We start from the raw sequence: 18,163 nt of genomic DNA on the forward strand, positions 1-18,163 counted from the left end.
GTGTGGTTTCCAATGTGCTAAGGTTGTACAGCACCATAGCCCACTCGATCACGCACTCGACAACGCAAGCCGCTCGCGTCGTGATGCGCGTGATCGAGTGGGCTACGACAGCACCCAACAACAATCAGACGACACTTTTTTTCTCGCTACGCTCGCCGTGCTGAGCTCATCAGATTTTCTGGCTTCACCAGCCTCTAGAAAATGCACTGTTCAAACGGTCAAAATTTTCTCATTCTTGATCTCGGGAAAGCGAGGAAAAAAGCTGAAAAAATTCAAGCTGCTCGCGTCCTCATGCGCGTAATCGAGTGGGCTATGACAGCACCCAACAACAATCTAAGGCTATACAGTGTCTCTCATAGTACACTATGAAGTTACGAAGAGTGGCACGTAAATCCGAGAAATGCTTTCTAAATTCAATACTCGTGGGGTACACTGACAACGACACTATGAGGTGCAATTTCTAGTTTAGCATACATTTTTTGTCTTTCTGTAAATCGCAGAAAATTATACCAATCATAAATAAACCCTTGCAGTAAGAAATTTCACAATTTCGTTTGCCAGAACACTAAATCCATCAACATACGGGTCAATTGAAGGTGTTCCCGATATCTAAGAAAGTTCGAAGCCAACCTCACCTTGTCTAATCGCTTCCAGTGAGGAAGGCTTTCTATACATATACATGCATGCATGCAAAATCTGGCTCAGAAGACAATATAAATTCATACGGGACTAGCAAACAATGCAAAATTCTTCATTTCTAGGAAGAGTTCTAAAATGATTCTACACTTCTACAAACTCTTATCAGAAACGTTTCAGAACTTTTTTTTTCTGAACTTCAAAACAAATTTTTGAACTATCAAAGCCGTAACTTTTACCAGTCCCCTTTACGATTGAAATATCCATGGCATCGGGTACACTGCCTTTGTACGTTCACACTAACTAAATTACTAGTTATCAGCGCATTACTCCGTTGGATATTAGTACTAGGGGTGTGCGAATACCGCTTTTTGGCTATCGAACCGGTTACCGAATACCAAAACATTTTCCTAATCAAATACCGTATCGAATAGCTTATTCCAAATCGAATACCGAATAGTTAGGCCTTGGTAAATTTTTTACTAACCGATTAATCGTGAATAGTTAAGCATATTCGCGATTAATCGGGTAGTAACCCTAATATTCACGAATAGGTAATACAAAGCAAAACATTTAGAAGCTCCTAAATTTCAAAATACCTCTCCTCATTGGTGGCCAAGCAGTTCTTAAAATTTTCCTAGGCACATGGTAGTTTTTGATGGGAGACAAATAAAATCGGGATGAATTTTTTTAAATAAGGTGGGTCTCTCAATTGCCCAGGACCTAAATTTATGGTAGTCGAACTTTAACCGAATAGTCAGTTCGGTATTCGATATTCGTATCGAATAGTGGAAATGGGCTTATCGAATACCGGATCGAATTATTCGGTTCGGTATTCGATTGGAACGGTTAACCGCACACCTCTAGTTATTACATAACCACACGGAGTATGATAGAAATTGGTTGTAGATGAAATAGTTTTTCTTAAAATTCAAATAAATTTTAATACCCGTTAAAACTTTAAATAAAGAACAATCTACAACTTATTAATTTATAAAATTATAAACCCTTTCTCCAGCTATTTTTCTTTCACGGTAATTTTATACCACGTTTTAGATAAAAAAGTTATTTTAAAATTATTCCACTACTTGGGAAACGTTCAAGATATTTTGTTATTTTTTTCCTCCAAAGTGAATACGTGATTGAGTACATCGTTACTCAACGAATTAAATTTCTCAAAATTTCTCTTAACATTTCGTTAATGGTAGATTGGAAGTCGTCGCTTAGAACGTCTCTACAATGTACGCATTCATATTGCTTTACACTCAACTGTCGTTTCACGCAGGTTAAACAAAAGGAGTGGCTGCAATTTAGAGTCACGGGGTCTGTAACAAAATCTTGGCAAATTAGGCAATTGAAGCTCTCCATTACTTTTTTCTTAAATTCCTGAAACGAGAACAATATATAAAATAAATTTGTCGAAATAAATTTTTATTGTTTTAAGGGGGAGGGGGTAATACGGAATTGATTATTATTTAATTAGAATAGAATAATAGAAAATAAAATAAAACTGAAAGGCTTTGCATTTAAACAAATATTTTCCAAAATAAAGGTTGTCTATGAAACAAACAGGCAGACGAGAATAACAGACTCCCCCCCCCCCCAAAGGCGACACTGTTATGACATCATGGCGGTCTAATTTTTCATGGTAGTTGAAATTGAACGCTACTATGTTTTTAAAATAACAAGTTGGGAAACCAAAATTAACCTCTCCGAGTCGAGACGAAATTGAGAGGTTTTTCTTAAAAATTAAATAAATATAATTTATATGAACAGGGATAGATTTATTTTTTAAGACTTAAAAAAATAAATCTATCCCTGATATGAATTATTTTAATCGTCCGTAATTTACCTTAATTCTAGTTAAATCGTTTTAAGAAACTTTATTCCTAAAATCATTTTAAACATTGCTATTGCTGAAGTTTCAATTAAAGCGTATGCCTCTTTAACAATTTTTGGAAATTTAAGGGATATAAGACGATTGATTCGCATTAAATGATGGGAAAAAGCGCTATTGCTTGAACCTTTGGTGGAAGCCCTGCCATTGGGGGCTAGACGTTTCTCGTAACCCTAACCCTTCGCCGCGTATTTCTTAATCCTAACGATGGGAGTAGAAGCCAAAAATTGCTTTGTCCAAACAAGTTTGCTCCGATTTGCGAACGCGGTGACAGACACGTCCATTGTAATACCTCGCCGTGACGTCATCGTCACTCGGGCAGGTAAAAATCTAATCTTACTTTGTTATTATCTGTTTATGTTCATTTTAATATACTAATATACGGAACTATAATGATAATTTAAGCTTTCTTATAATCTGGCTTGTTTATAGGTGGGTGGGTCGCTTTAGAAAGCATGAGGGATGTTGGTTAGGCCATAAGCCACAACTAACCAACAGCGCCCTCAGCAAGTTTTGACGGAAAGAGGAAACCGGGTAACAACGTGAAGTATGATTAATTTAACAGTGGGAACAGAAGTTGCAAACTCTACGCAGTAGGGTTTGTTCCCAGGGTACCGTTGTCCAGGATCGAACCTGGGACCTTCTTGCTGAGAAGCGAGAGAGCAAACTCCACACCACCGTAAATGGAAAGGTCAGGGGTATGACCCCTTATACTGAGGGAATGTGCCCAATTGGCTTAATTTGGAATTTAACCATTTTGACACTGCCTACAGAGATAGTTCTTACGATTCTAAGAATTGTTGTGGGATAGCCTTATTTTCTTAGTTCATTAAAGAGCGGGAGGGGATGTGTGATCAAATTGTAATAAAACATAAACTTACCAATTCGCCTTTCTCGTAAAACGAACTGCACGCTTCCCATATCTTTTCATTAATACTATCCACTGACATCATGGCCGCTACTTTTTTGGGTGGAACGTAAGGAGCCGGTTTGTTTTTCTTTGGTTCGGGAGCAACAGAGTCTTGAGGAGATCTCTTCCTTTTCCGATTCTTACTAGAAGGCTTTTCCTCACTTTCTTCGTTAGTTTGTGAAGATTCAGATTCATTTAACATCTACATAGAAAATATTAATTAAACTCTTTGCTAAAAAATTAGTAAGGATGGTCGACCACAGTATTTCTTCGTTTCCAAATTAGTTTACCTGCATTTTAATTCCGAGATTTTCCATTATTTTCTTCCCTTCTTCAGTCCATGGGGCTGGTGTTGGATCGTCCCTTTGGAGAAGGTAGCGCCAAACTATGAATCCGGAACGGCCTTTCTGGGGCCAGTATTTGACGACCTACAATTTTAACTTTAGTTAGCTACACCTGAACACTAAATAGGTTCAGTCTTTATGTTATTTCTTCACCTTATAGATTCCATCGTATCGATAACCTTTTTCAGGACAATACTTGGAGTGTTTAAAACCTTTGAAACCTCTTAAAACCCTAATGGGTTTCCCGCTCCGCCAGTCTTTGGCTTCGGCTCCCTCCTTATCATTTAACGGCGCTGCGCAATTTTTGGCTAACGCTCTAGAAAAGTAAATTAAATATTTTATGGTTATTTAAATGATCGCGACTATCAACTAATGTTAACCATAAAGTGCTAATAGCGTGTAAATCTGTCATTAAATTTGAAATTAGTTTCTCAAGATAGAATATAAAAATAATACATTTCATCAGGAATAGATGTAATTTCAAATGTAGCAATGGAGAATGGTTAGTATTTACTTCATTGCCCAGTACAGATCCCCTCCCTTCCACACGTAACGAATATTTTAAATTATCTTATTGGCTCACTTAGACTAGGTTATGATGACGTTGCTACTAGAAAAATGTGCTTAATTTTAGACTTTGAGGGGACATCTTGATTATAACCAAACTGTTATAACATCAATAAATAAAGTAGCAATAATTGCAATGCACCAGAGTTACTTCGAAGCAAACGACAGCGCGAAATACTGATCTTTAAACCGGATGGTGACACCATTACGACATCATTAGCCTTTGTGCCTAATGTATTTTCCTGTTTCTAACTAGTCTCGATTTTCAAATAACAAAACTAATTTAAATGAGGCTCAGTTTCCTCATTTTCTTTTTGGTTGCTCAAAACCTTATAATTGTCGAAAAATGCTATCCCTAATGGTTCCCCCTAAAGATGGCTTTTCTACTACACAGTGTTTAAGCTTTCTAAAGGCTAGTTAAGCCAAAGGCAGGAACCAATGGGACCTAGTGCATTAGTTCTGATTGGTTCCTGCCTTTGGCTAGATAAAATTCGTGTCCAGAAGGCTAGCCAGAATGCAAGGGGCGATAATGGAGCCGCCTGTTGCTTTAAAGGCTTTTTCAAACGAAACAACATCCGACTCAACTAGATGGGTCAATGATCAATTTTTAATTTGGTGATTCAACTTGTCCAACTTCTGTTCATAAGCCCCAACTAGTTAACTCGGGTTGACTCGTCTTAACAAGTCAAAAAAGTTGTATCGTCTGAAAAGGCCATAAGAAGAAATAATTATTACTGGTTTTTATCAGTTAGAACTTGATCGCAAGATTGTTCCGCCGTTCTCTTATTCCCACCGAGGTCCCTGCCTCCACTTCCGGTGTAGTAGAATGTGTCTCCTTCATCCTAAAAATAAACGAATCCGTTCATTGCTATCGTTCCGTGATAATATGGGCCAAAAATGTTGCGCTTCTATCAAATAGGCGTTTCCCACACGCAACAACAACCACATAAGTGAAGTTCAAGCTGAGCATTTTATACACAAGAGGAATTGATCCCGCAGAAAGGACTGTATGAGCGAGAAAATAGCGACTTAAATCACCAGTTGCCTTTTGTGAATAATTTTTAGTACCACTCACTACACTAAAGACGGGTTTTCATAGGCGCGTATTCCTTGCTTTGTATATACATCAACAGGGTACGAGAAACATTTTAATTTTTACGATAATTTTTAAGATTACCAAGCACTCCCTAGAATTTTGCTCTCAACACAAGCTTTTGAAAATTCATCTTTAGAGAACAATGCATTAGAAGCGCAATCTTTATGAGAAATAAACTTTGCTTGAAATTTCTTCACCGATTTTCGATATACGCTGCACTTGAAAAATGGGCCGTTATTTTGAAGCCAATCGTAATGTCCATCTAACAGACCGGAGTTTCGAAAATACGTCATGATTCATCAACATAATTTTAAGATTGAACCAAAAAACATCTTGAAACCTCCTTTTTTAAGTAAGCAGGCTTCGGACGAAATTGTTATATTGAAAATACCTGACTTTTCCAGCTTATCCCTGACGAATTTTTGAAAATATCCCAGATAATTTTAAGGTGTTTACCAGAGCCCACTTCATCACACCTGACCCATATTTACCATTGCTAGAAACATGGTTTGATATACCAAAAGAAATACTTGACATATCCTTGGCATTTTAGGACAAAACTTAGGACAAATCCCTGACTTATCCCTTACTCTCCCCACTTCTTTCGAAATCCCCGCCTTATTCAGGTTCTATACGAACCCTGGTGGTAACCCATTTCCCTCTCATTCGTATTATGCGCGTCCAAGAGGCGGATCTTAGCATCACTTTTTTCAAGAGAGAGCGTACATCGAAAATCTGGACTCAACGACTACTAACAAGATCATCTTCGTAGCCTCCGGAGAGCGCTATTGAAAACGCTCCGTCCTCTTCCCGTCCGTGTATTCCACCAACTGGTGGACGATGAACGCCAGCTTCAGAGGCTAGAATCCTGTACTGCCAGGACATTCCTACTACTATTCCAGGTATGGGGCCAAAATGATCCATGGGCACAATCGTGCATTCTTTGGTTCTTCCGGCGCAAGCCATGCCTTTACCCCAATCACGAGTGGATGATTTCATGGACCCTCTCGAATTTTTTTTGCTTTTCCCTTTTTGTCCTGGTTTGCGGATATCATCCTTATTTTTGCAACTGGCGCAGAACCAATCACCCTCTGGTACCGAATCCAACTTTGGATTCAGGCACCAGAGGTGAAAGCACTCTTGACACTGATCGCACACTATTTGTTGGTGAGGTTCATCTTTACCACCACACACTGAACACGAACATTCTCGGCATGTAACGTCAGGTCTATCCTGACAGCGGGAACACTCGGGTTTTCTAAGTCCTATTGGAGCGCAAGAAGAATAACGTGAAAAATTTAAGTGATATACTAAAATTGGCTGATCAACAAACAAATTGTACTTTTTAGACTAGAGCCCTTGAGCATCAGTTCATTTAAGGTGGCATCTCTATCTGCCAAGAGGACATTGTCTTCTATAATATACATTTCATCCACTAGATGAATTTTGCAGTCCTGTAGCGCAGTGTCTTCAACTCTGTTGGGAAATAAAAATACGATTGAAGGAACTGAAATTCTTAAAGAAAAGTCGAAATTTGTGTTAATATCCATATAAATCAAAGTTCTGACTGATAATCAACGCCCAGCCCAAACCGCTTGCCCTATAAGGCAGAAAATTGGCAGGAACGTTACTCGTAAGCAGTAGGCGCGTACTCAGAAATATTTTTCCAATCTGCCGCCATCTTAATAAATGGCGCCCAGAAATGAAAAAATCTTCTCTATGCAACAAAGTTTCCTTTAACCTATAGACGGGTTGAATAGTCTTTTGGGCTCGATTTGTTAAAATCTTTTTAAATGGCGGCTAGAAATTTAAAAGCCCCTTCTTTATGAAACAATGTCCACATGAACTGGGTCGCTGTTATTTATTTATAGTTTTCTCTTGACCCTTCAACGTGTAGCTGTTATAGGTTTTTATCTAAGTTGCGACAGACATACTGGCTTTTAAGATTATGATCTGAGAGTGTGTATGTTTATGGTTTGTGTCAGAGGCTGGATAGACGAATATACCGTTTTAGCTAGTTGTGGTAAGGGCTATACCCCAACCGTTCGGCCATCTCGAACATTCCCATAGCAAGTTAGAAAACATGAATACTGTACTACATTAGCATATACGAAACAAATACGCCCTCCCCACCCCAACCACACCTAGGTAATACGGAATTTTATTTACGTGACTTGTTTCGATGGAAGTTCTTATTACACTCATAAATGCATTATTTAGGGCTTGAATGTACTTTTACTATTTGATACCAGTGGGTTGAAGTGTCACCAGTCGACTCTCAAATTGTTTTTATAGAAAATGATAATGGTTTTATGGAAATAAAGGATTTTACGGGACTTCTTCCAGAATAATAGGATCAAACATTAATTTTAGGACTTTAGGAAGCAATTGAGATGAAAACTAAGTGAAATTAAACTTTAACCGGATCTTTAACTCCAGCACACGCGTTAATAGTGGGACAAGGTAAGTTAATTTGATCAATCATCAGTTGCTAATTAATTCTTAGCTATAAATACAAAAAAGCTAGAAAAAAAATAAAATACCCAAAGAAGACGGTTCCAATGACATATTTCAGTCTCCTTGCACTTTTGCGATTGACGATCATGTCGTAATAGTGTCCAATTTTCGTTGAATCATCAGTGTTATAATTCACCATGATTTTCGATCCAGGTGTCACTTTTTCATATGTCACCTTTTGTCGAGCTCTAGGGCGAATACTTTTTAACGAAAGCTCAGCCTTGGTTTCGCTAGAAACAAAAAACCGACAATATATTAAGGATGTTTCTGAAAAGTCTATCAGAGATTAAGGGAGATGTTCTTTGAGCTATTTTGGGTCGAAAATGTTCTACGACATTTTGCCGTCCGAGCCACTGTTTTCAGGATATGATTGGAATGTTTTAGGATGACCCCTTAATTAAATTAGAAATCATTGTCTTTGAATTTCTTAATTAAATTCAAGGGGTCATCCGTAAATTACTCCAATCTTAACTTTTGCTCGGAGGGGGGGGGCAAAATGTCATAGATCATTTTCGACTCAAAATGGCACAATAAACACGCTAGTTCATTATTGATGGACTTTTGGATTAAGGAAATGAATAGCTTTAAAATATTCTCACTCTGATTCAAATTCAACGGAATAAATTAGCGAGTCTGCATCTTCATTGCCTGAGGATGGTTGAAGTGGTTCTTCCGCTTTTCGAAAAATTCCGACTATTTTAGCTTCCATCCAAGCTCCTTGAAAATGCACGTTTTTTGCGTCGACGAGTTCCCCAACGTTAAAATATTGACTGCTAGTAGGTTCCAAAGTCGCTGCGGATTCTGAAGAATTGCTAACCTCTTCCTTAAAAGTGGGGAGAAAAAAATGTGCGTTAAGACTTGATTACATGTTTGTGCGCAAAACCAACAGAAACACAAAAAAACCATTGAAATGGTCTTCATGACATTATATATGACTAATTACAACAAATAATGTAAAGTTCAGTAAAGGGGCCCATTGCTTTTAAACTACTTTGTAAATCTTGGTATAGTTGAGATTTGATGCCAATTATAGGATTATATAGGATTAAAGAGTGTGGATATCTTTATTTTAAAGTGATCTTACGTCTCTATTCAAATATTGAAGGGCAAACACAGACACAATTATTATTTACTTGAAAAAGTGACTAATAATTAAAAACACTAAAAGGTACTTTCAGACGATCCAACTAAATTACTCAAAACGTTTTATGAACTTTTGAAGCGAAAAGTTGAGTAAATCCTCTTTCACGCGATTAAAAACTTTCACCGCCAAATGGAAGTGCCACCTACTTTGATAACGCGCGATTTTTTTCTAATTCGTTTTGATTGGCTGAAGAAATGAATTCAAAGAGTTGAGTCAGCAGAAGTTGGATCACTGATCCAAATTTTCTTAGCTTACTTTTTAGGTCACTCAACTCATCCAGTTTCTATTCACACGATCCAACTAGTTGATTCAACTCGAGTTGACCTATCAAGCTTAGTCAAAAAGTTGGATCGTCTGAAAGAGCAGCTTTAACTTAAGACCTTTCATGAATTTATAATATAATATAGGACAGGTTCAAAAATATAAGATTTTATAGAAATTATAGGACCGCTGGGCTCCCCGAACTACTTCCAAAATAGTAAACTGGTCCTTAGGACTACTCCCCCTTTAGTTTTCCTAAAGATTTCTAATTAACCAGTAATTTAAAAACAGGTCCGAACAATTAATATCTCTCCCAAACCGCTTGTGCGTTAAAGTAAAGCATTGGAACACTGCTAAAAATACTCTTATAAAGTTTGGTAACCACAATTTTTGTGAATGCAATGTTGTTACGTATTGCACCTCCATGAAATTAGTAAATGCGAAATATTAGAAAAGGTTAATTTATGTATGGTAAGCTTCAGTTATGATAAAAGGGTGGTTGGTTTTCCGTCTTAATTACTGCCGAAAAGCTCAAAAGTTGTGAAGCTACGTACAATGCAGTTAGTGGCCGCTTCATCGTTATTTCCATTTACGCCACTAGACAAGCTGATTTTCTTTTCATCCTTGACATGAGCATCGAGGTCAAGCTTTACACGAACTTGAAGAGTATGCCTCTCCTCGATACCATAATTGTGTAGGAGTGCTTCTTCGACGGTCCCACTTTCATCGGTGTGTTGATCAGTGAGCTGTTTTGATTCATTTTAATTTAATTAGTAAAAATAAAGGTAGATGAATACCAGAACAACAACGAAAAAAGCGCAACTTACCACTTTCCCTTGAAAGATTAAGTCAAACCGATTTGTAGGAATATCTATACATAGCGACACAGTGTTCCTGAACGTTTTAACCCTTTGAGTTTTAGAAAAATCTTTGGAACTGATTTGAAATATCTTCCCAGAAACTGAACCATCAGCGTAATCTACTTGAAGTCTCATTTTTATCTCTACTTTAGCCGCTAATGTTCTCCAATCTAGCAACTTTGATATTGTTAAATGAACCGAGCGGTGAGCGCGTAGTCACTGAAATATTGCACGTGCCTCACGATTGCAACAACAGCTGCAGTAGTCGAATACCCCGTCTTTTCTAACCCGCAGAGTTGCTAGATTAGATTAGAAGATTTTGCACAACCCAAGCAGATACCAGCCCAAATTACCGCCCGCGGTCATAACACAATCTTGTTTTTTTACAGAAAACCGCCCAATTCCCGCCCAAGACAGATAGTACTACTATTTTATGACCCCTTCCCACTTAAAAAAGTGTAGATTTTCCCCCACTCCTTCCCTAAAACGGTAAAACCCCTATTTACATTAAGATTAGTGATGTTGAAAGTCCAATTCGCCCTTTCCTGGAATTTCAGAAGGGTTGAAAACGGTCCACAAAGTTATTTTATTAACAGTAAAAAAGCAGCGGTTGGCCAATTTATGGAATATCTCCTTGGGAATATGGAGTCTGATTTTTAAGAGGAGCGCCAATACAAGCCCGCGAACCAATCGCAGTATGAGGTGCAATACAAGGTCATTTTAGAACAAGTTGGGAAACCGAAATAAACCTCTCAGAGACGAGACGCAGTTAGGAGGTTTTTCTTGAATAATTAAATAAATATAATTGATATTATTTATTTCAATCGTCATTAAATTACCTTAATTCTAGTTAAAACGTTTTAAGAATTTATATTTCTAAAATGATTTTAAAAACATAGCTATTATTGACGTTTGAATTCAAGCGTATACCTCTAAAAATAATTGTAAATTTAGGGTATTTAAGGTGATTGGGAAATAAGGATATTTTTTAAACTAGTCCTTGGGACCAGTGACCCCCCCCCCAGTGTCCGAAATAATAAACTGGTGTCCGGCCTGATCCCAGCCTTTGTTCTCCTATAGATTTGCAATTATTAAACTGGTCCTGAGGACCAGTAACCCCCACTTCTTGAATTTAAAAACTAGTCCAAGCAATTAATAAACTGGTTTTAGACCAGAGGAAGTGTGCTATTTTCCAGACTGATTGGGAGGCTAACGTTTCTCGTAACCCTACACGATCGCCGCGTACTTCTTAATCAAAACGCTGGGAGAGTAGAAGCGAACATGTTTGCTCCGATTTGCCAACTTCGAACGCGGTTACAGACACACACACGTCCAATGTAATACCTCTCCGTGACGCTACTCCTTGACAAGTTGACAGTCACACAGGGCTATAACTGATCGAATCGAGGGGAACACAAATTTTACTGTGGTGACCTAACGCTGGTGGCGCCTATACACGCGGCGAGGTGAACTAAAATATTACAAACCATTTGAAGTTAAAGCGTCGAGCTCGGTCAGTACCCTGGTTCGAACCCAACTAGAGACGTTTTATATAGAGAATGGGTAGATTTTACTGAGAATTAATATTTTTGTAGCACCCTAGGAGCGAAGGCACTCGGTGTTGCCCGTCAGCCCGTCAGGAAATTTTATATTGCTTTTCACGGGGACATTATTCCATAAAGAAGGATTTTTAAATTTCTGGCCACCATTTAAAAATATGGCAACAAATCGAACCCAAAAGACCATTCAGCCCGTTTATAGATTAAAGGAAACCATTGTACTAAATATTTGCGAAATCGGTTGAAACGCGCGGACTTTGTTGCATATAGAGAAGATTTTCTTACATTTCTGCGGATTTTCTGGGCGCCATTTATTAAGATAGTGGCGGATAGGAAAAACCTTTCTTAGTACGCGCTTACTACTTATGAGTAACGTACCTGCAAATTTTCAGTCTTCTAAGGAAAGTGGTTTGGGCTGGGCGTTGATTAAGGTGGGGTGGCGTAGCGGTTAGCGCTTTCCCCTCGCAGCAAGAGGATCCCGGGTTCAATCCCGGACTGTGGCACCGGGTGAAAAATCTGGGAAGAAATCCTTCTGCGTAGAGTTTGCAAGTTCTCTCCCCGCTTGTTAAAGGAGTTTTCCTCCGCGGTCTAACCCGGTTTCTCCTTTCCATCAAAACTTGCAGAGGTTAACGGTAATAGTTAGTATAGGGCGCTGTAGGCTAGCTGTGGCATAGAGGCTAGCCACCACCCGTCTATGCATTGTAAAGGCGTTAGATAAGTGGCAATAAGTCGCAAGATGACTTGGTCCAATTAGCTAGCTGAACTTATATATTATTAGTCAGTCAGTCAGCACTTTGATTTATATAAATATAGATGGATTTTTTCCTTATTATTTAATGAAAAAAAGTGTTTGTAGGATGCAGAGAGGTCAATTAATAGAGAATTAAAACACTTGCAAGACGCAACGCCACACTATTTGTGGGGAGTTGAAATTTCCGCCACAAAAAGGCGAGAGATCCGCCTAGAAATAGTTTGTCTAGGATTCTTAATACACGTTCCAATCTTAAAATGTCTAGGACAAGGAAAGTCAATTTGTAGGGGAACCACGTGACCGGCGCTTTTCTTTAATTAGTCAGTGGCGGAAACGGATTGATTTTGGAATTCGTGCAAGTCTTAAGCGGAGGGGGGAAACTTGTTTGTGAAGGCAGAACAGGTAATTGTTCCACCCCCTTTCATAGGAAAACTTTCAGAAATTATTTGAAAACTTTTATTTATAAAAAAATACGCTAGTCACAAAGAGGCGACATTATGACTTTGAACACCTCGAGTATCTAAATGTTAATTTTTTCCCTCGTTTTGAAAAAAACAAAAATGAACGCGAACAGTATCTTGTAACGTTAACGAATATTCACTATTTACATATTTACGCGCGACCGCACTTTTCACTCGCGCTTTTTCGAAACTAGCCAAATTTTTGCATAAATTAATATAAAAACACTTTAGGTTTGTCTCTGAAAAAATGTTCATATCTCTCAAATTCGTAGGAAGTCGTGTATCACAGTTATTCGTGCCCGAAAAACGAAAAAAAAAAATCGCTGTTAAAATACTTTTGTTAAATTAAATTTTAACAAATTCTCTCGTACGCTTGGGGAAAAAATATCAGATTAATTAATAATCAAATTAAAAACGTTTTAAGTACATTTTGCACTTAAAATTTCCATATAGAGTTAGTTTAAAAAAAAGAGAGAAAATAAATTTAAATATTACATAATAAGCGATACAGTAAATTCTTTGGTTTTATATTTCATATCAATTAAACTTTCGGTTCACGTTTCTCAAAAAAAATTAAAAACTGCTTTGAAAAATGTTACGGAGAGTTATTAAGAATTGAACCTATTTGTATTTGTTCATGACCCACGAAAGGAATGATCATTTATTTAACACTCTTCAAACTCTAAAATTAATTAATTACTTAAAAAAAAGTGGTCAAGAAATAAAAATTGCATACTTTTTGTTACCGGTAGAGTGATTTCTACATTCGGATTTCTTTTATGCATAGGCACATTTTTTTAAAACCCTTTTTGCTCGTTTTATAGTTTATTACTTTAATAAAATTCAAAAGTTGCCATGCACGCATTTCGAATAATGTTTGGCACTTTTAAAATTAAAATTATCTTCTTTAAAAACCGGTTGTTAATTTCTATAAAATGTTCATCGTATATCAGCAAAGCGAAGTCTCTTCGCCTTCCAGGGTAGATGCTACCGATTCTAATTTAGCCGATAAGTGCATTTTGACGCAATAGGGGTCTTGTTCCAGCGCTTCCAGTAACTGACAAAGAAATTAAAGACAGAATCAGAAATCAAGATCGTGTGTTAATCAGTGGTGTGCCAGTCCGATCATAAAAAAAATTTCATATCAAGACGAGTATCAAGGATTCTTTTTCGAATATTTAGATTAGGTAATTTTTTAATTGACTATACATCGAGTCCCAAACATTTACGTGTAGAGTATTAATCGAGTCCCAAATATTTACGCCTCGAGCATTAATCGAGTCCCAAATATTTACGCCTCGAGCATTAATCGAGTCCGAAATATTTACGCCTCGAGCATTAATCGATTCCCAAATATTTACGTGTCGAGCATTAATCGATTCCCAAATATTTACGTGTCGAGCATTAATCGATTCCCAAATATTTACGTGTCGAGCATTAATCGATTCCCAAATATTTACGTGTCGAGCATTAATCGAGTCCCAAATATTTACGTGTCGAGCATTAATCGATTCCCAAATATTTACGTGTCGAGCATTAATCGATTCCCAAATATTTACGTGTCGAGCATTAATCGAGTCCCAAATATTTACGTGTCGAGCATTAATCGAGTCCCAAATATTTACGTGTCGAGCATTAATCGAGTCCCAAATACTTACGTGTCGAGCATTAATCGATTCCCAAATATTTACGTGTCGAGCATTAATCGATTCCCAAATATTTACGTGTCGAGCATTAATCGATTCCCAAATATTTACGTGTCGAGCATTAATCGATTCCCAAATATTTACGTGTCGAGCATTAATCGATTCCCAAATATTTACGTGTCGAGCATTAATCGATTCCCAAATATTTACGTGTCGAGCATTAATCGATTCCCAAATATTTACGTGTCGAGCATTAATCGAGTTCCAAATATTTACGCCTCGAGCATTAATCGAGTCCCAAATATTTGCTTGTCGAGCATTAATCGAGTCCCAAATATTCGCTTGTCGAGCATTAATCGAGTCCCAAACATTAACGCGTCCAGCATTAATCGAGTCCCAAACATTAACGCGTCCAGCATTAATCGAGTCCCAATAATTTATTTGTCTAGTAAATATTTCAAAATAAATGCTCATGAGCACATCGTCTGCTAAAGTTACAATTAAGCCTTGGTTTCGAGTATTTAAGAAGTTAAAAACTACTCTAACCCTTCTCGAGTATGTTGAAATACCGAGTATTCAACCGAGTACTCGAACTTAATGAGTACTAGCACACCACTGGACTGTTAATACATTGAAAACAAATTTGAATGAAAATTTCCTTACTTCGTCGTTATATTTCGCAGCATAAACATACAGTTCCTTGAGTGCACTGAGAGAATCAAATTCTCCACTATGCGCCTACAATTATGTACATTTAATATTAGAAAAAAAATAATTGATCTATATGAAATTAAAGAAATAATTTTAAGTTGAAGGAAAATTTAATTTTGAGTAGTTACATAAGGACATCATCTCCCTCTCTAAGGGCCCAAGATTCTATGTTACGGTTGAAGTGTATGTATGTCCGATTTGGTCAGCCATCCGTCTCATCTCAAGTGGTATAATAATTGTATAGCCTAAACAGAGACCGAGCGCATTCGCTGCAGAGTAACCCGCATTTCTCAAGACAGCTCTTCGTGATTTTTACTAAGCGCAAATTTTCCTCTTGTGTCTGAGAGAGCTGGGGGGGGGGGGTTCTGGAAATTCTCTTACTTATTTTTTCCTCTCAGTCCTTAATCTCTCGCCTACCCGTGTGTTTTAGTTTGATTCCCAACCGCTTGGGAGCGTTATCTCAGAGCTCGCGTCTAGACCACGACCGGCTTAGGAATAGATATCGACCGGCTTAGGAATAGATATCGGTCGTGGCTAATTTTGAAAATTATTTTTCTATCCCCGCGAATTTGACGAAAAATTCGGAAGGAGCCCCTATACAAAATCTACGTCACATGGTCACATCTACCATAACTAGATGTTTTTGCTAATAGATGCGCTTGGGCCCTTAGAGAGATGATGTCCTTATGGTAGTTATGTTATTTATGGTATTGTTTATCAAAGTGCCCACATAAGATCTTTGTTTTATAGACAAATACTTAAAAGCGGAGGGCCGGTCACGTGGATCCCCTCTAAGTTGACGTTCCTAAACGAAAGTCAACTTGTAGGGGAACCACGTGACCGTCGCTTTGCTTTTTCCAGGTTCAAGCCCTGGCCACACTGAAACAGTTACTAATCATGTTTTGAAAGGTTAGGTGTCAGTGTTATTAACAGACAGACAGACAAATTAGTGTTATTAACTATCGCAACATGTGTACATTTATGTTTAAAGGGAAAGTTTAGCTAACACAACACCATACCTCAAAAGAAGAGTCTTTTTTCAAAATATAAAAGTAAAAATATTAAAATTAAAATAAAAATAAACGATCTCTCTATTACAAAATAATTAGCAATTAATTAGTCTTAAAAACAATCAAGGACTACTGTGCCACCCGCCATTGGTTTAGGGGCGTCTGCTAGCCAGAACCTCTTACCCCTATGCGATTGGTTGAATTCTAACAGGCTGAGGGAGGTAAAGGGTAAGAGAGAGGTGTTTAGCAGACGACACTAAACCAAAGTCGGCGTAGTAGTCCTCATTTTATAAACTCATTCTTCTTTTAAGGCATACACTGTTAGAAAAATGAGTCCAATGACTGTCCAAATTTGCACAAAGTAATCCAAATTTGGATGGCAAGTGATGTAAGGGTCCAAAAATGGTGGCTTTAATCCAAAATTCGATGCTTTCGATTCTTGGTGCTAAAACTATCCAAAATTGCACAAGTAGTCCAAATTTGGATGGGAAGTGATGTAAGGTTCCAAAAATGGTAGCTATAATCCAAAAATGCATGCCTTCGATTCTTGGTGCGAAACTCATCCATATCTCAACATAAACACCCTAGACTCGAACAAAGAGGGGTTAGTGTAATATAAATGGGTGAAGGTAAAAAGGGGGAGCGAAATGATATTTGAGGATCACCTTCATAAATATTTACCTATTTCACATCAATCATTTCTCTTTATTGATAAGCAATTGCAAAAGTTAAAACAAAATACAGACACGTAGATACAAAGCCTCTCCCCAGAGAGGTAAAAATCCACTCCCCCTACAATATTTCAGTTAGTCACGCTAGAAACATCTTTTGGTTATTTACCTCAAAACGACTTCTTTATTCTGTTTTTTTGACTAACGATATCATTACTCGTCGTACATTAACTTTGGAAAGAACTTCATGTCTTAATTACTCGCTTTATATAAACTTTGAAATGTATCCAGTGACCCAATCTTCCTTGCTCGTCCTATATAAACTTTGACTATAGATGTTTTGGTTAAGATAGGTTTTTCACAAATATTTTATTAAAATTATTTGATATTATTTATTTTTATCGAGAGTTACTTATCATACTTTTAGTTGTATCGTTTTTAAGAGAGGTTTTCCCTATTATCATTTGAACCTAGCTATTATTGACGTTCGACTCCTAGAATATGCCTCTTTCGCGAGTGTCTACAAGATCAGAAAATGGTGTAGTTAGATTGGGGATGACAGAAAAGAGAATAGTGGTCAGTGTATCTGCGGTTATACAGTTTTCCAATATTCCACAATTCCGTTAACTGTGAATACGGTCCGGAAATTGAGAACACTTTTGTTCAGATTAGGAAACTACGAAAGCAATCCCTTGGGGTGTAACAACAGGCAGACAGGCACAAACACACACACTCAGAAAGATGGATATGTCGAGAACAGAACCTCTCCATAGCATAGTAATGAATCTAGCATCCATATTGGCTTCAAATGAGCCCAATATTGTTCGACATTTGTCCAATGTAGGTTAGGTATTACACCAATATGGGCTCGATATTAGTCCAATATGGGCTCGATATTAGTCCAATGTGGGCTCGATATTAGTCCAATATGGGCTCGATATTAGTCCAATATGGGCTCAATATTAGTCCAATATGGGCTCGATATTAGTCCAATATGGGCTCGATATTAGTCCAATATGGGCTCGATATTAGTCCAATATGGGCTCGATATTAGTCCAATATGGGCTTGATATTAGTCCAATATGGGCTTAATATTAGTCCAATATGGGCTCGATATTAGTC

At 37.6% G+C, this 18,163-nt stretch overlaps 2 protein-coding genes across 2 annotated transcripts; both read right to left on the reverse strand.

The window, feature by feature from the left end:
• Window positions 1-1,690: 1,690 nt before the first annotated feature.
• Window positions 1,691-10,435, reverse strand: LOC149679147 (E3 ubiquitin-protein ligase UHRF1-like). The gene is made up of 11 exons (XM_089834791.1): window positions 10,200-10,435; window positions 9,927-10,118; window positions 8,567-8,790; window positions 7,994-8,197; window positions 6,793-6,926; window positions 6,207-6,715; window positions 5,090-5,196; window positions 3,941-4,103; window positions 3,734-3,871; window positions 3,415-3,645; window positions 1,691-2,022 (listed from the first exon to the last, which is right to left on the reverse strand). Exons 1-11 carry the CDS (start codon window positions 10,365-10,367, stop codon window positions 1,795-1,797), a joined length of 2,298 nt encoding a protein of 765 aa, XP_089690917.1. The 5' UTR covers window positions 10,368-10,435; the 3' UTR covers window positions 1,691-1,794.
• Window positions 10,436-12,981: 2,546 nt separating this feature from the next.
• Window positions 12,982-18,031, reverse strand: LOC149679148 (uncharacterized). The gene is made up of 4 exons (XM_089834792.1): window positions 17,052-18,031; window positions 16,688-16,954; window positions 15,313-15,387; window positions 12,982-14,060 (listed from the first exon to the last, which is right to left on the reverse strand). Exons 2-4 carry the CDS (start codon window positions 16,931-16,933, stop codon window positions 13,953-13,955), a joined length of 429 nt encoding a protein of 142 aa, XP_089690918.1. The 5' UTR covers window positions 16,934-16,954; window positions 17,052-18,031; the 3' UTR covers window positions 12,982-13,952.
• Between the last annotated feature and the right edge of the window lie 132 nt (window positions 18,032-18,163).

Source organism: Phalangium opilio, unplaced genomic scaffold, assembly GCF_054372755.1.
Source record: "Phalangium opilio isolate 3A_F unplaced genomic scaffold, DU_Popi_V2 ptg000041l_1, whole genome shotgun sequence".
In the NCBI taxonomy this organism is placed as follows: Eukaryota; Metazoa; Arthropoda; class Arachnida; order Opiliones; family Phalangiidae; genus Phalangium; species Phalangium opilio.